This window comes from Oryx dammah, unplaced genomic scaffold (assembly GCF_014754425.2).
Source record: "Oryx dammah isolate SB20612 unplaced genomic scaffold, SCBI_Odam_1.1 HiC_scaffold_29, whole genome shotgun sequence".
NCBI classification, from domain to species: Eukaryota; Metazoa; Chordata; class Mammalia; order Artiodactyla; family Bovidae; genus Oryx; species Oryx dammah.
Window position 1 is genome coordinate 60218162 of NW_024070213.1, and position 23484 is coordinate 60241645.

A 23484-nucleotide genomic window follows, 5' to 3' on the forward strand; every position below is an offset into this window, starting at 1 on the left:
AGTCCCTAGGCCTCTGTCTTTCTCCCCTGCTCTACCAGCCTCACCACCATCCATGCTGCCCCAAGAGCCTTAACTCGGAGCAGATTCCAAACAGGAGAAGCTGAAAGGATCTCCTTTCACCCCGACTTTTGACCAGGGCCTCCACACCACCTGCCAAGGCCAGCAGGTAAAGTGAGAGGGTTAGAGCATATAGAAAGGGTGGACCCAGAGGAAAATGCTCTTTGCACCTGAACCTTGACCCCAGAATTAAGGGAAGAATCTGAGTCTTGAGAGGAGTTGTTCTTAGCCTGGGGAAAACAAATCTGAGACATCTGGGGTTTGTTTAACGGAGGCGAGAAAACTGGAGGCAAAGGTAGACAGCTTCTCTCAAACTGTGTCAAGGAGTGTGGAGCCCGTGGTGGCAGGGAAGTGTTTGGTCATAGGATGTGCAGTTTGGCACTCTGGCCTTGCTGCTGAAGCATCTCCTGAGTATAAATTCAATCCATGGTGGACGGAAAGGACTTGGGAAGGAAGTCCCCTGATGGCAGCATTTAGGAGAAGGTGAGACGGTGGCTGAGTGGGCAACTGCCAAGCTGTCTCATCAGGGGGCTCCCCCTCCCATTCCCACCTATCTTCGCCTCCCTGGGTTGGGATTCCCGGAGAGGCTGTAAGTTACTGGAAAGACAGAAACAGAGCTGTTACCGGGGCGGGAAGATGAGCAGCGCTGGAATGCGGGGAAAGTGGCACAGACCAGAGCCCTGGAGATCTGGGGATCGGGGGAGGAGGGAATCGGGTCTGGTGAACTAGAAGTTCCCCGAGTTGGGGGCGCTGGGCGCCGGCTGGCGGGCGGGCCGGCCGGGGCGGGGGGCGGGCAGCTGTGTCGTCAGGAGCGGGGCGGCCCCGCGGCGGCCGCGCCTGCCTGGCCCGTCCCCTCCAGCCCAGCTCGAGCTCCAGCTCCCGCGCCGGCGCTCCAGCTCCGACCGCGCGCCCTCCGCATGCAAGGTAGAGACCCCGCGAGCCCCGCGCCGCCTCCCACCCTCCCGCGCTCGAGCGGGTCGGGTCAGAGGCCGCGGGAGGGGACGCCCCATGGGCTAGGGTAGGGCTGCTGGGCCGAGAAGGAGGAAGCGTGACAGCTGGAGTGGGTAGCTAGAAAGGTTTGCGCCAGGAGCCGGGGGCAGCAGGAGGGTTGGCCCAGAACCCCATAGGCAGCGTTTTCCCTATACCTTCCACTCCATCTCTCGGATCCCTGATTACTCGGACGGATGCTGAAGCTGGCTCCTCGGGACCCGAGTCGGAGGAAACTCGGCTTTGGAACCTCCACAGCGCTGCACGGGTGAAGGGTACTTGTTTGGCCCCCTGGTGCCCAGCTTCCCACCCCTCTCCTTTCTACACCTGTCAGCGGGAAGTTTCTGAAACTACCTGGGTCTGAATCCCACTTTTCACCTTTAAATTGGGAAAATGAGGTTTACGGAGGAAGGCATGCAAATATTACCGGGCATCTTCCCAACCTCCTAACCATATGAACCCACATCCCCCAACCATGCCAACATTGTAACTTCCTCCTGTACTACACAGCCACACTCCCCCCCGCCCCACACACACACAAAGAGCACCCCCTTAATCAGACAACACTACTGTCTGCGATGTTTGTGGAAGCTTAACAAATTTTAAGGCTTCAAGCCAAATGATTCCCTCTCAGGGGCCACTGATAGCAAGGATGGGCAGGAAAGAAGGGACCCTCCCTCAATCCTCAGAAAGAGGAGGAGGAGGCAAGCCCTGGAATGGCTAAGGGATTCAGAAGTTCAGGTAATCTGTTCTGGGCGGTCAAAGAGGAGTGCCTGCCCCTTGGGGTTCCTTGCTGATCAGCCTGAGTGTTCTGGGGACATAGTGGTAAACCTACATGACTTGGAACGTGAGCCGTGAGTATTGAAGTGAAAAAGAAACTTTAAATGTTAGCACAGGCTTTGGAAATCATATTTATCTCTCAGTTACCAGCAGTTTTAGCACTTAATGTTTAAAATAAGATCTAGAAGAAGACCAGAGACACTAAGATTTAATGGAATGGACTAAGGATGGAATGTCTAGAGTTTGGGTGTGACCTTGAGAGAGTAGTTCTCTCTCTGGGCCGCAGTTTTCTCCTCTGTAAAATAAGAGAGTTGGTGCCTCCCAGCTTGGAAGATGTTCTAGGATTCTCTGCCTCCATGTCAACTTCTTACTTTCTCACCCCAAGTTAGTAGGGGCAGGCAGGGAAACCAGAGGAGGGAAGGGAAGGGTGAGTCACAAATAGCTGGCAGGCTGGCAGCAGACCCCACCCTCCCAGCCCTAGCATTCGCCTGGACTAGCCCAGGTTATAGCTTCAGGGTTGGGACGGAGCAGGACAAAACTGGACTTGTTTCAGATTTTTAAGGCCCTGGACACCTGAAAAAATCCCAGGAGGCTTTATGTCCAAGGTCTCAGCCCAGAGGTGTCGTCGGATCCTGATCGTTTAGTTGCTATAGCCACCTCCTCACCCTCCCAGAGGCAAAGTGCAGGATCTTGATATTACATGTCTGTGCCTGAGACATGGCACAAGTGGGAAGCTGTACAACTGGGCTTCCCTGCTGCTGGGAGTCCCTTGGAATTTATGCCATCCTGGGTCCAAGGCATCATTTTTCCTAATCTTCAGATATGTTTCTCTAGGTACCACCCTTGTATAATAACAACAAGCTAATGTTTATTGAGTTCTTTCTCTGTGCCATTCAGTTTGCTAAGTATATTGCATGTTTTACCTTGTTTAATCTCCACGTGGTAACTGATTTCTCCAGGTACCCATTTTACAGATAAGAAAACAGGTTCAGGGAGATGAAATAACTCATCCAAGAGCTAGAATTCTGATCCATGCCTATCTAATTCAAAAATCCATTCTCTTAACTTCTACTATATACTACATTTAAGATCTGGAGGGTTTGAAAAGACAGGCAAGAGAGGAGTATTGTGCCTTTCCTGTTTGCCCCTTGCTTGCTCACTCAGTCATTTTCTCTATCAGATTCCATTTCCTAGAACCTTGGAGCCATCTAAGAATTCCCAGGGGTAATCAGAGGCTAATTAAGCCATACAGGCCCCATTAACCATAAGACAATGATGTATTCATTAGATCTGTTGGCAGGAGAAGTTAGATTACAGTCATTGAAAGGGCCAGATGGGTGGAGTCCTTTCTTCAGAATATTAGTGTCTCAGTACCTGCTTCTAAGTGTTCCCAGAGAGTGTCCAGAATAGGAATGCTATACATGGTGGTATATGGCAGAGATGTCCCAAAGGCAGAGGCTGCAGAGAAGGTTCTTGCATCATCAGAAAATAAATTTTAGTGGGCCCTAACCGCCTCCTTAAGCCTGCCCCAACAACCCTAAATAAGGGGGCAGAAGTGAGACAGAAGGTTAGGGCCTTGGGTTGAGTACCACAGTAAGTGGCTTTTAAGCATCATTCGTCATCTAACAAATAACTAGTTAGCACCTACTGTATGTGCTCCAGGCTTCCCAGTGGCTCAGTGGTAAATAATCCGCTTGCAATGCAGGAGACCTGGGTTCAATCCCTGGATTGGGAAGATCCCCTGGAGGAGGAAATGGCAACCCACTCCAATATTTTTGCCTGGGAAATCCCATGGACAGAGGAGCCTGGAGGGCTACAGTTCATGGGGTTGCAAAGAGTCAGACACAACTTAGCAACTAAACCACCACCACCACCACATGTGCTCCACGTTTTCTCATATTCCCCTCGCTGTCCAGATGGATGCTCTAGCATCCCATTTATCACTTTTGGATTAATATTCCCCAAATATGACTCCCTAACTTGATACAACTATCTGTACAACTGTTACGGAACACTTAAAACATGATGGGCATTAGGAACTGAGGACAGAGTGGTGAACAAGTCTGATAAGCTCCTGCCCTGTGAAACTTACATTTTGGTAGGAGATGACAAACAGTAAACAAAGAAGCAAATAAATTGACAAGATAATTTCCAATTGTGATAAGTTCTGTGAAGGAAACAAAAGAGGTTGCTATGTAAAGGAGGGGGCCTGCCTTAGGACAGAATGATCTGCAAAAGTCTCTTAGAGGAGGTGACATTTCAGCTTAGGCAAGAAGTCATCTCTGCCAAGAGCAGGGAAGGGTGTTCCAGGCAAACAGAACAGTAAGTCTCATGGCCCTGAGCAGGAAAGAACTTCCTGTGCTTGAGGAACAGAAAGGAGGGCCATGAGACTAGAGAGCAGTGTGTGAAGGGGAGAGTGGAACACAAGGACAGAGAGGGGGGATGTGTGTGTGGAGAAGTGGGGAGGGGAGTAAGGGGGCAACGCACCGCACGGTTCTTGGGTTGGAGCCATGGCGCCTCCACTTGTCACCGGCCATGCGAAGTCTCAACCTCTTTGAGCTCCAGTTTTTTTTCATCTATAGAATGGCTATACCAATGATTTCTTATCTCATACAGTTTGATTTTACTTCTTAATACAATAATAACTACCATTCCTTATAGACCTTCTATATATGCCAGGTGTTATACTAGGTACTTTTCATACATTCTTTTTCTTTTTTTTTCTCATACATTATTTGACTTAATCCTTGCAACTGTGAAAGATAGACATCATTCTCCTCATTTTATAGATATAACTTGCCCAAGTCACACGATGGTATCAGAGCTAAGAATGGAATCCCCATATGACTAACCCCAGCTCTGTCTGACTCCAAAGTGGTGCTGTACTATGCTAATGTAATTTATTATTGTTACTGCTGTTATTGAATCTTCAAGGCAAGTTGCCCCCTGCAGCTTGGCCCCTGGGTCAGTAGTGGTCATGATCCACACGATGGCTCTTCCTTGGTTCCTGAGTCCCACAGCTGAATGCTGGGGCTCCCTAAACACTGCCAACCTAGCAGGGTGGAAAGAAAGCTCCTTCACTCAGCACAACCGTCCTGGAGCTGATGCTCAGCGCCTTCTTCCCCTACCTCCTCCCACTTGTCTCCTGCCTGGGGCCCGCCCTTCCCCAGTGGAGCTCCGCAGGACGCAGACAGGCGGGGCCGGGGCCAGGACTGGGGGCCCGGCTAGAGCTGGTTCTTGTCGCGCGCGTCAGAAGCGCTAGAGGTCGTTGCGGGGCGTGGGTGACTCTGGGAGTGGTGGCTGAGCGGGGCTGGGGACCAGGGCAGGAGGCGGAGCAATATGGGGTCGTGGCCTGGGAGGCGTGCAGCCATCTCAGTGAGAACCAGCGCAGGGCCGGGACTGCGGATCCCGAAAGGAAAGGGAGACGGGACTGAGCTCAGGGCTGGCCGAAACTGAGATTGCGGAGATTGGGGGTGGAGGGAGAAAAGGTAGAAAAGCGGCCGAAGGACACACCCAGAGAGACACTGTAGCCTAGGAAAGCGGGGGTGGGGGCGAGGAAGTGAGGGTGGTCAAGAGATGAATCAAGACAGACGGGGAGAAATCAGAGAGCTGGAGAAGGATCCAGAAATGTTGGAGATGGAGTCAAGGATGAGTCAGAGAAACAGACACAGAGAACAGACACTGTCAGGGAGAGATGGAGACACAAAGGAGAGTAACAGAGGGAAAGGAGGATACTTGCGGAGGGTCTCAGAGACAGAGAAGGAAGAGAAACAGTAATAGGAGTGGGGAATGAATGGAGCAGAAAGAAGCAAAACGGCACCGAGAGTTGGTCAGTCCTTCCACATGCTCTTGTCATCTTCCAGAAGTACTACAACCAAGCTGCCTTTGTGTTCATCCTTAAGAAAAAAAGAAAGATGGCCAAGGAGAGGGGCCTAATAAGCCCCAGTGATTTTGCCCAGCTGCAAAAATACATGGAATGTGAGTCTTTCCTCTCAGTCATTCAGTCCTGGAGACCTTACCCTTACACCATCCCTCCTCCTCATTCCCCCCAGCCCCTCCTCTTTTCCCTAGTGGCCTTGAGACTGGATGCTCTTGAGATATGCCTGACTGGGAGAAGGAGGGGAGGCAAATGGGGAGACATCTGGGGTCTTTGCTTTCTACTCACCTTCTCTAAATCTTAATTAACTGCCTGCTTCAAATCTCAGAGTAGAGAAGTAAAGAGGGCAACCACTTTAGAGGATCTGAAAGGTTTTTCCCTCTGTATTTCTCTGTTTTTTCTTGAAATTTCTTTTTCATCTCGCTGAATCTTCTTTCCTGTTGGATGTCTGGGGGTGGTGACTGGCAGAGGGTAGGGAAATCTGAACCAGAATAACACTGTCTTCCCTCTCTTCACTCCCTAGACTCCACCAAAAAGGTCAGTGATGTTCTGAAGCTCTTTGAGGATGGTGAAATGGCTGAATATCTCCAAGGAGATGTAAGTGGCCACTGGGAAATCGTCTCCTTCACCAATTCCTCCCACCTTTGTTTTTGCTACTCGATTGGGATCCCCACCTTCCAGGGATTATTCTGGCCGAACCCTTGCTGTCCTCTCTCCAGATTCCCCCAGCACCCATGGTTACTGCAGCTGTTACTTTAGGACAAAATGAGATTCTGTGAACTCAGGACTTAGCCCAATAAACCACCCTCCTGCCTTGGATGCTTCTCTCCATTTATTGTCATGTCCCCACCACTCCCAATGCAGTCCCCAACTCCCATCCCGCAGATCTCCCTGGGGTAATGCTTGCTCTCATCATAGGCCATTGGATACGAGGGGTTCCAGCAATTCCTGAAAATCTACCTGGAAGTGGATAATGTTCCAGATCACCTAAGCCAGGCACTGTTTCAGTCCTTCCAGACTGGCTACTACATAGAAGACACTGTAAGAGAAGGTATGGTCACACGTGGGTGGGACTAGGCTGGGCCTCCAGCCCGGAAGAAAAGTCAAATTACGTGGGAGTTTGGGGAGTGAGAGTTGAATTGAGTCACATCTTGGGGGCAAGGTGGTGGGAGGGAGAGGTAGAGGGTAGCCAGGCTGGTCTAGGAGCCAGAGGGAGAAAAGTGAATGGTGAAAGGGGAGAGTTGAAACAAACAAAGAAGAGAAGAGCCAGATGGAGGGAACCCCAGCCTGAGGTCTGCTGCACTTTCGTGACCAGATGTGGTGTGTCTCAGTGACGTCTCCTGCTACTTTTCTCTTCTGGAGGGTGGCCGGCCGGAGGACAAGCTAGAGTGTGAGTTGCCATTCTGGACTGGGAGAGGGGAGGAAAGGTGAAGGGAAAGAGGGTATACCCTAGCCAGACAAAGGTGGGTCAGAGAATGGGCCCCATTTCCTTTGTTTCCCCAGACTCCTTACACCTAACGCCATCCACCAGAGTCACCCTAGTTCCCATGTCTTGTATATTTTCATGTGGGTGACCTAGGATGTTCTTGGGATTTGGGAGGTGTATACTATTGCCCCTCCCTTTTTGTCTCCTGTCCCAGTCCCAGCCCCAAGTCCTGGGTTCTTCATCCAAACAGTCTCTCCTTATCTCTTTGTTTTCCCTGTATTCGGTTATGAATTCTTTGGATATCCCTCACAAACTGACCCCTAAAACACCCCACAGTCACCTTCAAGCTGTACGACACGGACAGAAATGGGATCCTGGACAGCTCAGTGAGTTGGGGGACCTGTATGCTGGGCAAGGGAGTATGTGTCTGTTTGTCTGTGCCTTCCTGTCCCAACTCTTCCAGGAACTTAAGAAGAGGAAGCTAGAGGGAGAAGCTGAGTCCTCCAGGACTAAATTTGGGAGTAGGTCCCAAGCTCTTGGGGCTTCCCTGATGGCTCAGCGGTAAAGAATCTGCCTGCCAGTGCAGGAGACTGGTCCAATCCCTGGATCAAGATCTCCTGGAGAAGGAAATGGCAACCCACTCCAGTATTCTTACATGGAGAATTCCATGGATGGAGGAGCCTTGTGCGCTATATATACTCCATGGGGTAGCAAAGAGTTGGGCATTACTTAGCGACTAAACAACCACAACCCAAGCTCTTGACGCCTAAAAGCGGATGCTGAAGACATGATTTGGGGACTCCCTTGCAAAGATAAACACATAGGCACTCATTTACTTGACAGAGGCACTTGAGAATGAGAGGGGGTCTGTGGGTGGAACTTTGATCTCCAGAGAGTTTGGCCAGTGGTCGTGAGGTGGGATGTGGCTGTGGCTCTTGCCCTCTTGGCCCCCAGGAGGTGGACAGAATCGTCATACAGATGATGCGAATGGCTGAATACCTGGACTGGGATGTGTCTGAGCTGAGGCCGGTAAGGCAGTTCTTCCTGCATGTCCCTTCTTATACTTCCTCCTTAGTCAGTGCTTTATTTGTCCTCCTCCATTTCTGACAGGCAGCTTGGTTGCCCTTGGCTAGGATGGCTAGGCTGAGTGTCCTAGGGGGCAGTAGAAGTGAGGGGTTACTCACCCCAAAAGTCTACCTCCCTGCCTTCTCTGCTCAGATTCTTCAAGAGATGATGAAAGCGATTGACTATGATGGCAGTGGCTCTGTCTCCCTAGCTGAGTGGCTCCGGGCTGGGGCCACCACCGTGCCACTGCTCGTGCTGCTGGGCCTGGAAATGGTGAGTAGGAGAGATTTGTGAGGATGGGTAAAACAGTTGTCTTGGGTTGTGCTTGCCAAAGTTGGCTGTCTAAGGGCTTAGACAGTCCCTAGTGTCTGCTGTGCCCTCCCAGACGCTGAAGGACAATGGGCAGCACATGTGGAGACCCAAGAGATTCCCCCGACCAGTCTACTGCAACCTGTGCGAGTCGAGCATTGGTCTTGGCAAACAGGGGCTGAGCTGTAACCGTGAGTGATGGGGCCTAGAAGTGTGGGAGCAGAGGGGCAGCCCAGCTATCTTTGGGAACACGGTACTCTGAACTCTGAGAGACCTGGGTTTGAATCCTGGGCTCTGCCAGTGACTGGTTATATGACCTTGTGATTGTTTCAGGTGAACAGCAAAGGGACTCAGCCATACATATACATGTATCCATTCTTCTCCCAACCTCCCTCCCTTCCAGGCTGGCACATAACATTGAGCAGAGTTCCATGTGCCATACAATAGGTCCTTGTTGGTTATCCATTTTGAATATAGCAGTTTGTACATGACCTTGCCAAACTCTCTAACTATCCCTTCTCCCCAGCAACCATAAGTTCATGCATTCAGTCTTTGAGTTTCTTTCTGTTTTATAAGTTCATTTGTATCATTTCTTTTTTAGATGCCACATATAAGGAATGTCATATGATATTTCTCCTTCTCTGTCTGACTTACTTCACTCATATGACATTCTCTAGGTCCATCCATGTTGCTGCAAATGGCATGCTTTCATTCTTTTTAATGTCTGAGTAATACTCCATTGTATATACATACCGCGTCTTCTTTATCCAGTCCTTTATCCATGGACATTTAAGTTGCGTCCAGGTCTAGCCACATAACATCTTTAAGTCTTAGTTTCTTCAACTGAAGATGAGGTAATATGAGCATTAAATAAGTTGATGCCAGAAAAGTACTTCATTCAGTGCCTGTACCTACTATTAAGTCTGCAATAAAAATTAGCTATTATTTTTGGTGGTGTTATATGTGGGCGTCCTTTTACATCATCCAGCTCAGTTTCTTGACACGTGAATGGAGTGGGGTTGAGCATTTGGTAGCAATTGCTCTTTCAGGGGGAAGAGTGAGCAAAAGACCCAGGTCTTGGAGGTGAGTCCAAGTCCAAGTCCACCCCAAACTTTAATTCTGTGCCACACCCTCACAGCAAGGGGTTAGACGGCAGCTGCAATGAGTGATGCTGCCTGGCCCCCAGGTAAGGAGGAAATAAGGGATGAGGGCAGCAGCTAAGGTACTGACCTTTCTCTCTCCGGCCCAGTCTGTAAATACATCGTTCACGACCAGTGTGCCATGAAGGCCCTGCCCTGTGAAGTCAGCACCTACGCCAAGTCTCGGAAGGACATTGGTGTGAGTGACCCCATGCCCACTCAATCACCACCCACATCCTGGTCCTGGGTCTTGACCGTTGCTGCCCTGAGACCTTCCCCGAGTCCCTGCCTCAGACCCTCTCAGACAAGAGATTGCCTTTCTCCCCAAGGTCCAATCACACGTGTGGGTGCGAGGAGGCTGTGAATCTGGACGGTGTGACCGCTGTCAGAAAAAGATCCGGATCTACCACAGTCTGGTTGGGCTGCATTGTGTGTGGTGCCACCTAGAGGTCAGTTTGAGAGCTATCAGCCCAGCCTTGCTCTGGGCCCCTCAATGAGAGGGCCTTTCCACCCCACCCAGCCGCCCCACCACCCACCCCAACCTCCTCCAGCACATCTCCCTAACAGCCTTGGTTGTGCTAGACTGCAAGTTGACAGGTGATGGGGTTCCCTTCACGATCTCTCCATGCCTGCCTTGTCTTTCAGATCCATGATGACTGCCTTCCAGCCATGGGCCATGAGTGTGACTGTGGGCTGCTCCGAGATCATATCCTGCCTCCATCTTCCATCTATCCCAGCGTCCTGGTGAGACTCTTGGGCAGCACTTGGGAAGGGAGCAGGAGACCTTCCCCACTTTAAACACGGACACATACAATGTCACTTAGAGCAGAGAGCCTATATTTCTAGGATTCAAGTCAGACTCTCATCTGTTTATGGAGTCACACAATCCAGTTTTCCTTCCCTCTGCCTCCTTCCCTTTTTAGGCCTCTGGACAGGAACGTAAAACTAGCAAAATAAGCCAGAAGACCATGGATGATTTAAGTTTGAGCACTTCTGAGGCTCTGCGGGTACAGGGCCAAGAGGGCTTCATGGTGGGGACTTCATGGGAGGAAACCTGGGTGTTAGAGCCTGCTCCCTGGGAGGGGAGGGGAAAGCCTTCTGGGGGGAAGCCAGCTCTCTGCCCCTGTCTCTAGGGTCCATCTTCACTCTGACAAAATCCTGCTTTCCTTATCCTTGTTTTCTTCCCTCAATGCAGATTGATCCTGTTTCTAACACCCACCCACTTCTGGTCTTTGTGAACCCCAAGAGTGGCGGGAAGCAAGGCGAGAGGTGAGGAGAGATAGAATAGGTTTTGTGAAATCGAGGGAGAAGACCAGCAGAGGTTGGGAATCTGTATGTATGGAGGGGACATACCTTAAGGACATTAAGAGTGTGGAGTATAGGGACTTCCTTGGAGGTCCAGTGGTTAAGACTGAGCTTCCACTGTGGGGGGCAGGGATCCCATCACTTTTTGGGGAACTAAGGTTCTGTATGCCACACAAAAAGAGTGGAGTACAGAATGTCCATCTCCTCCATGAGCTTTCCTTTTTCCCCACACAGGGTGCTTTGGAAATTCCAGTATCTGCTGAATCCTCGACAGGTGTTCAACCTCCTAAAGGATGGTCCTGAGCCAGGGTGAGGATAGATTAGGGGCTGTATCACAGGGTTGTGTGTGTCTGCCTTTCTGTGTACGTTGGAAGAGAGCAGGAAAGAGTGCATGTTGGGAGGGAAGGGCCAAGGGAGCCCAGAAAACCAGACTTCACAATGCTGCTTTTGCTGGGTACCCCGAACCCTGAATTCTCTGGCTCATCTTTGCTCTGCGCTCAATGGAAAGAGATAACTTTCTCTCTCTTCACTGAAGAGTGGCTATAAGGTTGTACTTTTACTAGCCTTAATAGAAACAAGTCTTTTGACAAAGGGAAAGGGCATTATAAGGAATGAGAGACAATAAGTACTTACTCTGCCTGTCCAAGAGTTGGGTAGACTTGGTCCTGATAGCCTTCCTCATTTTCCCTTTCACCTTTTGTCTCAGACTCAGATTCTTCAGAGATGTTCCTGATTACAGGATTTTGGTGTGCGGCGGAGATGGCACAGTAGGCTGGATTCTAGAGTCCATTGGTCAGTGAAGGGAGAGGCTTCAGGCTGGGCCCAGGGGCAGTGTCCCTCCAGAGCTAACTCTCTCCATCCATCTCCTTACCTGCCTCCCCAGACAAAGCCAACTTGCCTTTTGTGCCTCCTGTCGCTGTGTTGCCCCTGGGCACTGGAAATGATCTGGCTCGTTGCCTAAGATGGGGAGGAGGTAAGTGGTTAGAAACTGTTTGGTAGCTCAGCTAGTAAAAGAGTCTGCCTGCAATGCAGGAGACCCCGGTTTGATTCCTGGGTCAGGAATATCCCCTGGAGAAGGGATGGGCTACCCACTGCAGTAATCATTGGCTTCCCTGGTGGCTCAGACAGTAAAGAATCCACCTGCAATGCAGGAGACCTGGGTTCAATCCCTGGGTTGGGAAGATCCCCTGGAGGAGGGTATGGCAACCCACTCCAGTATTCTTGCTTGGGGAATCCCCATGGACAGAGCAGCCTGGTGGGCTACAGTCCATGGGGTCACAAAGAGTTGGACATGACTGAGCAGCTAAGCACAGGGGAGTGAGGGAGTTGGGTAGGAAGGGGAAGGCACATAGAGAAGGCATTTAGGGGACTTCTCTGGTGGTCCAGTGGTTCAGACTCCAAGCTTCCACTGCAGGGGGTACAGGTTCAATCCCTGGTTAGGAAACTAAGATCTCGCATGCCATGTGGAGCAGCCAAAGGTTGTTTTTTTTTTTTTTTTTAATTTAAAATAGGCATTTAGGCATCTGGTGAAGAAAAAGTCTTGGTGGAGAAGAGAGGCACAGATAGGTGGGTCCTAAAGTAGATCGTCTCAAAGGAAGAGGGCTCTGGAAGAAGCCAAGGACCTGAGAGGTCAAGGGTGACGGTCCTCTTCCCTATAATCTTGAAAATACTCTTTTGTTTCTCCCAGGTCTTAGAGCTCAAAATCAAAGAAAATGTGGGTGGAGAAGACAATGTGGGAATAAGAAAGAGCTATGTGTAAGAGCTATGTACAAGAGTTAAGCCAGATACTGAGTGATGAAGCTAGCAGGGAACTTGGCTGTGGCTCATTCATTTATTCAGCCAATTACAGTTGGCCCTTGAACAGCATGATCTTGAACTGTGCTGATCCACTTACTGAAGATATTTTTTGGTAGTAAGTGTTACAGGATTACAGAGTCCATGGTTGGTTGTATCCACAGATGCAGAGAAACAGTGGATTTGGAGGGCTGACTGTAAGTTTTACTCAGATTAACCCCTATGTTATTCAGAGATCAACTATAGTCAGAAATCATTCATTCATTCATCATAGTTTTTTTCCCAAATCTATTGCAACTTTCCCCTTAGGGCTCTCCCGTTTCTAGTCTTTTTTTATTTTTTTATTATTTTTTTTATTTTTTGCAAAAGCATAAAGGGGTTTATTCTTAGCTCTAGCTAGGGCTCAAGTCTCATCCAGCACAGTGGAGTCTTGATGACAGAGCCCTCTAGTCTTTTTTTAGAAGAGAAGGTTTGAGGGATGGTATTGATAGATAAAGAGGTCAGTGTGGGGGAAGGTTGAAACTGTCTTGGAATGAGGAAGTTGTCTTGGAGTTGAGGCTCTTGGATTCAGAGTCCAGCTTTGAGATCTCACAGGAGATTATGGAATGGGAGCTTGCTAAGGAGAGAGAAAGGTATTCTAGGTGAAAGAAGTTGTGTAAGATCAGCAGAGCCACCAAACAACATGGTGGTGTGTTTTGGGAAGTGTGAGTCATTCACTGGGACTGGGACTAGGGCGCACAGTGGGCTGTGGGGAGAGGGAAGGCCGACTGAAGCGGGGCTCAGATAACGGAGGGTCATGAATGCTGCGGAGTTTCTAACTTCATCCTGCCAGACACTGAAAGCTGACAGCCCACAGACATGATTCGTGCTGTTTCATACTAGGATGTTTGCCTTGCAAAGTTTTAAACTTTTTTGACCTTGGCTATATCTAAAAATGGGTCATGTATTCTTCAATTCACCATAATCCTCTCAGCTCCCTGCTACTCATTCACTTTACCTTTCTAGCCTCTGAGGGCATTTGAATGTGCCATCTCTGAACCATGGGGAACTCTGGAACTCATGAAATATATATATAGGTATATAGATATATATATATTACTTTCCATCAGTTCAGTCACTGAGTTGTGTCCGACTCTTTGGGACCCCATGGACTGCAGCACGCCAGGCTTCCCTGTCCATCACCAACTCCCGAAGTTTGCTCAGACTCGTGTCCATCGAGTCAGTGATGCCATCCAACCATCTCATCCTCTGTTGTCCCCTTCTTCTCAAAGAAATATTTAATATTACTTTGTATATAATAAGTTTTTTTTGGCTGCACTGGGTTTTCGTTGCTTTTGCAAGGGCCTTCTCTAGTCTCAGCGAGCAGGGGCCGTCTTCGTGGTGGTGCTCAGGCTTCTCACTGTGGTGGCTTCTCTTGTTGCAGAGCACAGGCCCTAGGCATGCAGGCTTCAATGGTTGTGGCTCACAGGCTCAGTAGTTGGAGCACGTGGGCTCAATAGTTGTGGCACATGGACTTAGTTGCTCTAAAGCATGTAGAATCTTTCCAGACCAAGGTTCAAACCTGTGTCTCCTGAATTGGCAGGAGAATTCTTATCCACTATGCCACGAGGGAAGTCCAAAATTACTCTTCATATAAAATATTACTCCAGAAAGTAGAAATATCTCTGTATATAGTAATTTGAATCTTGTATGTAAACATATGACCATTTTTGGAGGGGTATTCTTAAATTCTCAACATCTGACTTTGCTTCTTTTTTCATTACAGTTACTGTTTTTTCAAACATTTATTTATTTTATTTGGCTGCATCGGGTCTTTTTTTCTTTTTTTGGCTGCTCTGGGTCTTTGTTGCTGCTTGAGCTTTTCTTTAGTTGTGGCAAGCAGGGGTTACTCTCTAGTTGTGTTACACAGGCTTCTCATTGCACGGCTTCTCTTGTTGTGGAGCATGGGCTCTAGGTGCCGGCTCAGTAGTTGTGGCACACAGGTTTAATTGCCCTGAAGCATGAGAATCTCCCCCAAACCCATGTTCCCTGCATTGGAAAGCAGATTCTTAACCATTGAACCACCAGGGAAATTCCTGACTTTGGTTTCATTGCAGTATTAGACTCTTTGAAATCATGAACTTTGAATCTTCACTCTTTTTTTCTAAAGAAACATACAATTATTTTATTTATTAGTTATTTATTTGGCTGCACCCAGTCTTAGTTGTGGCATGCAGGATCTTTAGTTGTGGCATGCAGGATCTTTAGTTGCAGCATGCACACCCTTCGTTGTGGCGTGTGGGATCTAGTTCCCTGACCAGGGATTGAACCCCGGCCTCTGGCATTGGGAGCTCAGAGTCTTAGCCCTGGGACCACCAGGGATGTCCTTTCACTTTGTGCTTTGCAGATGAGATCTCATAGCAGTTTCTGCTAATTCCATCTGAACCATGAAAATAATTATTTGAATACAGCACTAATGAAAATTTGTGTTGATATTGAAAAAAATCCTAAGATTCGAAGAGGGATTGATGAAAGGAATACTGCTATGGGAGCTCTGTGGAGGATGGATTGGAGGCAGGAAGCAATACCTCAATTGCAGTAGTCTAGTTGATTCCTCAGTGGGTAAAGAATGTGCCTGCAATGCAGGAGACACAGGAGATGGAGGTTCGATCCTTGGGTTGGGAAGAGCCCCTGGAGGAGGAAACAACAACCCACTCCTGTATTCTTGCCCGAAAAATGACATGGACAGAGGAGCCTGGTGAGCTACAGTCCATGGGATCGCACAGAGTTGGACACTGAGCACAGTACACAGTCAAGAGAAGATGAACACAGAAGCAAAGGCAGCATGACCAGTGGAGTCATGAGGGAGAAGCCACAGTACTTGGTACTGATAGACTGTGGGGGATGAGGTGAAGACAAGTCTAAGACATTTTCCAGGTTTGTGAACTAAGCAGATGGGGTACTATTTATTAAGACAGGGAATTTAGAAGGAGGACCAGTTTAAGGAAGAAAGGTAGGTTCTGTTTTGGTTATATTGAGTTCAGGTAACAGTGGAGCCCCCAGACGGAGATGTGTGGTGGGTAGTTAGAACTTGACGTTAGGAATTTAGGAGAGAAGTCAGGGCTGAAGATATGTGTTTGAGAGACATCTGCTCCAAAGAGATAATTGATGTCCTCAGAGGAGACGAGTTACCCAGGGAAAGAGATAAGAACAGAAGGTAGATAAGGACAGCCAGATCCTGGTAAACATTCTGTTTAAAGGTTGAACAGAAGAAGATGAATTATTAAAGGAGTCTGTATTAGTGTCCTATTGCTGCAGTAACAAATCACCGTGGTGCCTTAAATCAACACAGATTTATTATCATAACAGTTCTGGAGGGCACAAATACAAAATCATTTCCACTGAGCTAAAATCTTGGCAGGGGTGAAAACATACTCAGAGACTTAGAGAACAAACTTATGGTAACCAGGGGGAAGAGCTGGGGGAAGGGATAGTTAGGACGTTTGAAATCAACATGTACACACTGCTATGTTTAAAATGGATAACCAGCAATGAGCTTCTGAATAGCACAGGGAACTGCTCACTGTTACGTGGTAGCCTGGATGGAAGGGGAGTTTGGGGGAGAATGGATACATGTATGTATATGGCTGAAACTATCACAACATTCTTAATTGGCTATACTCCAATATAATACAGGGCTGTACTTTTTTCTAGAGGCTCTAGGGGAGAATCCCTCACCTTGCCTTTTCCAGTTACTAGAGGCTGCCTGCGTTCTCTGGCTCATGGCCCACCTTCCAACCAACAGTGGTATCATTCCAAGCTCTGCTTCCTTGTCATATCTCCTTCCATGACCCTTCTCTCTTGTAGCCTTCTTTCACTTATAATGGACTTCCCTGGTGGCTCAGATGGTAAAGCATCTGTCTATAATGCGGGAGACCTGGGTTCCAAGCCTGGGTCGGGAAGATCCACTGGAGAAGGAAATGGCAATCCACTCTAGTATTGTTGCCTGGAAAATGCTATGGACAGAGGAGCCTGGTAGGCTACAGTCCATGGGGTCACAAAGACTTGGACATGACTGAGCGACTTCACTTCACTTATAATGAGCCCTGTGATTACACAGGGCCCAGCCAGATAATCCAGGATGATCTCCTCACCTTAAAGTCCTTAGTTTAATCTTGTCTGCAAAGTCGATTTTGCCATTTATTCGCCAATTTTGTAGATTAGGTTGTGGACTTCCCTGAAGGGCCATTGTTTTGCTTACCACAGAGACGAAGAAAAAACAGAATAGGTCCTCTGTAATTTGGTGGTATTTTAAAGGCTAAGTGAGGAGATTCATGAATTAAAATGAGAAGTAAAGATATACTGTTGGTTTTGGCAGGAATCACTGGCAGTCTTTGCCAGAAGAGTTTCACAGGGTGGTATTGAGAAAGGCAAATTATAGTGGGTTGAACCATTGATGGCATGTGAGGAAGTGAAGATATATTTTTTAATCTATTTTTTTCCTGATTACAAAAATAATACATGCACATGGTAAAATAATAATAATAATAATAATTCAGGACTTCTCCAGTGGTTCAGTGGTTAACAATCCATTCTTCCACTGCAAGAGGCACAGGTTTGATCATCTCAGATATACTTGCCAAGAAAATGAAAGTTCCCTGGAAGATACTCCCTCAAGTTTTGGAGTCTGTTCTTCCATATTTTTCTCTCTAGACACATACTAATATGTATTTAAGCAATACTTAGTTAGTTAGTTAAGTCGCTCAGTTGTGTCCGACTCTTTGCGACCCCGTGGACTGTGTGGTCTACTCCGTCCATGGGATTCCCCAGGCAAGAATACTGGAGTGGGTTGCCATTTCCTTATTGATGTTTTTCTTTTATATTTTAAATAAACGGTTCGTCTTAGTTATCATATTTCAATATGGTCAGGTTTGCCTCACTTTTTCTTACTACTGAGCAGCATTCCATTGTGTGAATATGCCATAATTTATTTAAGTAGCCCCTCCCCCCCCTTTTTTTTTGGCCATACCATGAGGCTTGCAGGATTATAGTTCCCCAAACAGAGACTGAACCTGAGCCTTGGCAGTGAAAGTATCGAGTCCTAACCACTGGACAACCAGGGAACTTCCTAACTAGTCTCATATTGATAATCATCTGGGTAGCATTCAATTTTTTAATCACATACCATGCTACAGTCTATCTCTGTACACAGCTGTGAGAATTTCTCTAGCAGAGATTTCTAAAAGTGGAATTGCTGGCTCAAAGAGTATAAACATTTTACTGATTATTTTATCTTTTAAAAATTATACAAATATTGCATCATTACATTTTTACTGTGAAAGATTTAAAAAAGTAAAATATGTGAGTCTTCACATAAAAGTTTCCTCTTCCCTACCCCCTCACCAAATTCCACATTCCTCCCCAGAGATAACCACTCTTCTCTATTTGCACTCATTTTTCTGTTTACACAAACACACAGAGCTTTTAAACAAACAAATGGGATCACACATTGTCCTGGCACTTCTTTTTTCTTTGAATATGTCTTGGGGAACTTTACAAGTTATTTCTTAGAGATTTGATTCTGATTATAATAGCTGCACATTATTTCATGGCATGGATTTGGCATAATTTATATAGCTTTCCCCTCCTAATGAATATTTAGATTTTTTTTTTTTTTTTTGCTGTTTTAGAGAGTGAGTACCTCAGCAAAAATCCTTGTACATCCATCCATCTCTATATACATTTGTGTTTCTGGAGAAGAAATTCCTAAAAGTGGAATTGCTGTGTCAGAGAATATGTTTTGATAACATTTCAATAAAAGTTGCCAAATTGTTTTCCAAAAATGAAATACCAATTTATGCTCCAACTAACAGCAGATGAGAGTGCCAGTTTATTCATAATCCCATTAACACTTGGTTTTCTCAGCCTCTTTATAACTTGTCAATCTCATAGGCAACAAAAAGTTAACTACTTTACAGTTTTAATTTAAAATTCTTTTAGTTATTAGTAATACTAAGCATCTGTAATAAGCATATTGGCCATGCATATTTTTTCTTCTGTGATTGGCTTGAGTTGTTTGCCCATTTTTCTATTGACTTTTTGAATATAGTGTTTTGTAAGTACTTTTCAAATGTTGGATAAGTTAGTCTGTTATATGTGCTACAGGTACTTTTTCCCAGTTTGTCTTTTTTTAAAGGTGTGTATTTATTTAAACCATACAGAAGTTGTATGTTTGGGCCTTTTTTTCTTTTGGTCAGGACTATTTCTGTTTATTTTATGTCAATTTTGAAAATTCCAAATATATTTGCTTTACTTTTGTTTGATTTCAGAAATTTTTAATTTAATTTTAATATGATTGGATTTATTGGCCTTCTTATTTGGCTCTAAGTTTTGTACTATGTTTTTTTAATTTTTTATTTTATAAAATAAAAGTTATATTTTTATAAAAATATTTAGAAAATAAAAAATTTTATATATTTTATGGCATACAGCTGATTAACAATGTTGTGATAGTTTCAGATGGACAGCAAAGGGACTCAGCAATACATATACATATAGCCATTCTCACCCCGCCCATCTAGGCTCTACTATGCTTTAAGGCTTTTCCACTCAAAAATGATAAAACATTCACTCATGTTTTCTGCTAGTACAAATTTTGCTTACATTTAAATTCTTTGACCCATCTTGAATTTATTTTAGCATCAGGGGTTGTTACTTCTACATCCAGCACCATTTACTGAATAATCTTTCTTTTTCCATTTCTTTGAAATGTCATCGTATACTAAATTCCCACATACATTCGAGTCTATTTCTGGGGCACTCTGTCCTTTACTATTGAACTTTTTACTCTATTCATGGCATTCATGCCAGTATCAGCCTGTTTTGATACTGTTGCTTTATACTGTGTTCTCTCTGGGAGAAGAGAAAGCATCAGAGAAGGAGATCATTCCCATTCATCACTCATCTTTTTCAGCGCTTTTCGTTTTCCTGGCAATTTTCTTTACTTTTCCAGATGAACTTTGGCATTATTGTTACATGTGCACACCCACTGGAAACTTTCACCCTCCATGACAGTGACAGTGTGAAGAAAAGGGTCAGTAAGTGTCTGACCTTAAGACTGGTTCATGGAAGCCGTGACTGAGCACCCTGCCCTTTTGTGCTTAGGGCTGGTAGGGTCTGCAGCACAAGAGCATAGTATCCCTGAGAATTTGTGGATCTGGGAGCTTAGAGGAGTTCCCTCCTCTGGGACCCAGGGCTTAGTACTAACCTGTTTTCTCCCCCATCCTTAGGATATGAGGGACAGAATCTGGGGAAGATCCTCAAGGATTTAGAGACAAGTAAGGTGGTACATATGGATCGATGGTCTGTGGAGGTGATACCCCAACAAACTGAAGAAAAGAGTGACCCCGTCCCCTTTCAAATCATCAATAACTACTTCTCCATCGGTGTGGTCAGTAGAGTGGGGCATGGGCAGGGGAGGGAGAGGAGGGAGTGGGGGTCAAGTAGAGAAAGGCTAGAAGAGGGCAGAAAAGGAAGGTAGAGGCTAAGGGAGCCATGACACAGGGAAATGAGGAGTTGGGGGATAGTGGTGTGATTTGCAAGAAGAGAATGTGGGATGTATCACTCCCAAACTGGAGAGTGAAAGAGAGAGGGTTCTGTGCTAAGAAAGGAGGCCGTCTCTGATCTCACTTGCCCTGGACTCCCCAGGATGCCTCTATTGCTCACCGATTCCACATCATGCGAGAGAAATATCCTGAGAAGTTCAACAGCAGGTGAGGGAAGGGAGAGTGTGGGCATACACGGTGGCAAGGACCAGCTTTGGCCAAGTTTGACTCCGTGCTTCGATGGGCAGTGACACTTCTAGGAAGCCCCTTGACCAAGCTTCCCTGTTCCTGCTGGGACAGCAGTTGGGGGGTTGATGCCCTTCCCTGTCACTTAATCCGCCTCTGCCAGCAATGTATAACTTGTCCCGTCCCTCCTGGGCCTGGCATTGGGGCCAACACAGAATGAAGAACAAGCTATGGTACTTCGAATTTGCCACTTCTGAATCTATCTTCTCAACGTGCAAAAAGCTGGAGGAATCTTTGACAGTTGAGGTGGGTGTGTTGAGAGCCAACCCCACATCCTTTTCAGCTTCTTGTATCTTATTAATAATTTCACCCTCCGCAGGAGCCCTCAGGAACTTCCCATATTCTTGAACCTATACTTTGACCTCTCAGCTCTCTAATCCTGATTTCCCAAGTACTCAAGAAACACCAGTCCCCCTCATTCTCTCCACCCATTACAAACTTCCACATCCTAGCCTTCCCTGTGTGTTACCTGGTGGAGGGAATGGGCACGGCCATTGTAATGCCATGAGGCAAGGATCTGTGCTCTCCCCGTCTCAGATCTGTGGGAAACCACTGGATCTGAGCAACCAGTCCCTAGAAGGCATTGCAGTGCTGAACATCCCAAGCACACATGGTGGCTCCAATCTCTGGGGTGACACCAAGAGACCACATGGCGATATCCATGGGATCAACCAAGCCTTAGGTGCTACTGCCAAAGTCATCACCGACCCTGATATTCTGAAGACCTGTGTACCAGGTAAGAGGAGCAGCCTTGGGAGCTGAGTTGGGGGTGGGTTGGGGGTACTAAGGGCAAGGTATGACTCTTTGGTGGCACCCTGCTTCTACAAAACCTATCTCCCTACTTCCTACCCCACAGACTTAAGTGACAAGCGGCTGGAAGTAGTGGGGCTGGAGGGTGCAATTGAGATAGGTCAGATCTATACCAAGCTCAAGAATGCTGGACATCGGCTGGCCAAGTGCTCTGAGATCACCTTCCAGTAAGAAAAACTCCAGCTGGGGGCTCTGAGGGAAGGAGTAGGGCCAGGAAAGCAGACAGGTTATGGGAATGGTGGGGAGGGCCTGTCCCAGATCTTCCTTGGTAACAAAGGAGCTAAAAGCCAACCTGGAAACAGAGTTGTGGTACTCAGCTGGCAAAGAGGCCGCCACCAATTTGTCTTGACCTTACACAGCACCACAAAAACCCTTCCCATGCAAATTGATGGAGAACCCTGGATGCAGACACCTTGTACAGTGAGTATTGCCTATGCTTGCCAGAAACCGAACCCCCGGACTCTATGGATCCTAAATTTCCATTCCATGGATTCTTTACTTCCTTCTGAGGCCTGAAGTTCCCCTGTGCACCTTCATCCTAAATCCTGATTTCTCAGCCCCTGGCCTTCCAACTGTGGCCTCTCTAGGACCCTGAACAGATTTTCCCCCAAGTCTCTGCTGCTCTAGCCCCAAGGCCCCAGGTCCTGCCTCTGAATGTCCTTCCTTCCCTTCCAGATCAAGATCACCCACAGGAACCAGATGCCCATGCTCGTGGGCCCACCCCCTCGCTCCTCCAATTTCTTTGGCTTCTTGTGCTGATGGGGACATCTCAGCCTCCAAGCCAGCTGTGAACCTCCTTGTCCCTGGACTGTCCTCCCCAGGCTCTGTAAATTGCTGCCACACCCTCCTGCTAGCTCAGGGGGGTGTTCCTTCACCCTCACAGTATTTATTATCCTGCACCACCTCCACTACTCCCCATGCATATGTGCATGCACACACACACACACACACACATCACAAATAATACATTAAAAGTGCCTCATCTGAATAAAATGAACTTTTTTCCCTACTGGGATAGCTGTAAGTGGTATACCTCCTTCCTTTATCTCTCCACTCCTTAAGTGACATAGATTCTTCCAGAAACAAGGAAATAACAGCATCAAGTTCTGAGTCTTTATTTCAAGCAATGGTAGTCTCTGAGGGAAGACCAGAGAAAAGACAGGCCTTGCTCTCCACGTGGGTAAATCATGATATAACATAAAAGCACTCAGACCTGCTGCCCACTGAGGAGGGGTTTGCTCTCACCAATGGGGCAAGAGCGGAAGACCCAGGGCAGACGTAGCCACTGGGTTCTACCGTGTGGCAGCTGGGGAAGGGGGACTGCTGAGCCTTGCTTCGTAAGTCTTCGCCTGATATTGGGAGAAAAGCAGGGATACTGGTTAGTGGTGGTCAATGGCAACCTCTTTGTGCTTCTCCAAAAAAAAAGACTAAACCTTAACCCAGGTTGACTTGGCCTTGATCCTGGCTCCCTCCTCTTCTCACCAACAGGGTTTATCCTCTCTTATGTTTATGGTAAGCTCTGACCATTTCCCTCTCACCCTACAAACTTCCCTGCTTTGAGGACCTCAGCCCTCCAGGCCTAGGGATTTGCCTTTCTGGCAGGTGGAGAACTCAGTTCACCAGCCTCCTCCACTATTGATATTATTCATAACAACAGTCATTGAGATCATCATTTATTCCACTTTTGTTTCAGAACCAGGTGTTTTACTCACATTGTCTAGAGCCCTGAAAACAGCCCCACAGGACAGGTATTATGTTTCCTACTTTTCAAAGGCTCAGAAGGGTTAATCGACTTCCCCAGGGTCCCACCAGCAAGACTGCAGCCTAGACCTGTTGAACTTCCAAGTCTGGGCTCTTTCCTGGACTCTACAGTTTCCCAAAGGGGTTAGTGGTTTCTTCCCATGAGGAAGAGTGGTGGTGGTAATAAGGGGTAAGGGAGTGGGAGCAGGATGGCGGGGATCTCACCTGTATATCAGAGATGCAAGCAACAAAGCTGTCAGCACCAGCAAGATGCCCACGAACAGAGGAGCCTGCCTGAGGCCTGCTTCTTGCCCTATGGGTGGAATCCCAGATACGGCTACATTCAGTGTCTGCTTCCTCTAGTAG

General features: G+C 47.2%; 2 protein-coding genes across 6 annotated transcripts in view; one reads left to right on the top strand and one right to left on the bottom strand.

The window, feature by feature from the left end:
- On the top strand, positions 1 to 22481 carry DGKA (diacylglycerol kinase alpha). 5 transcript variants are annotated; one of them, XM_040232889.1, is made up of 24 exons: positions 1 to 166; positions 5688 to 5802; positions 6225 to 6298; positions 6620 to 6752; positions 7017 to 7091; positions 7464 to 7513; positions 8082 to 8156; positions 8346 to 8465; positions 8578 to 8692; positions 9751 to 9839; positions 9970 to 10089; positions 10286 to 10384; positions 10564 to 10647; positions 10836 to 10909; positions 11180 to 11254; positions 11652 to 11737; positions 11829 to 11918; positions 20008 to 20168; positions 20426 to 20490; positions 20724 to 20814; positions 21106 to 21304; positions 21425 to 21545; positions 21738 to 21798; positions 22054 to 22481. In XM_040232889.1, the coding sequence occupies exons 2-24, from the start codon at positions 5739 to 5741 to the stop codon at positions 22135 to 22137; spliced, it is 2205 nt and encodes a 734-aa protein (XP_040088823.1). In that variant the 5' UTR covers positions 1 to 166; positions 5688 to 5738; the 3' UTR covers positions 22138 to 22481. The 5 variants fall into 5 exon arrangements, with proteins under 5 accessions (XP_040088823.1, XP_040088820.1, XP_040088825.1 ...); XM_040232886.1 differs by lacking the exon at positions 1 to 166 and adding an exon at positions 901 to 981; XM_040232890.1 differs by lacking the exon at positions 1 to 166 and adding an exon at positions 1177 to 1319.
- Positions 22478 to 23484, bottom strand: part of PMEL (premelanosome protein) — an 8820-nt gene continuing 7813 nt past the window's right edge. Inside the window, exons 11-12 of the mRNA XM_040232892.1 lie at positions 23344 to 23431; positions 22478 to 22727 (exon numbers count right to left, since the gene is read on the bottom strand). Of these exons, the coding sequence (XP_040088826.1) occupies positions 22586 to 22727; positions 23344 to 23431 (230 nt within the window). The 3' untranslated portion in view covers positions 22478 to 22585. The remainder of the gene's footprint in view (positions 22728 to 23343; positions 23432 to 23484) is intronic.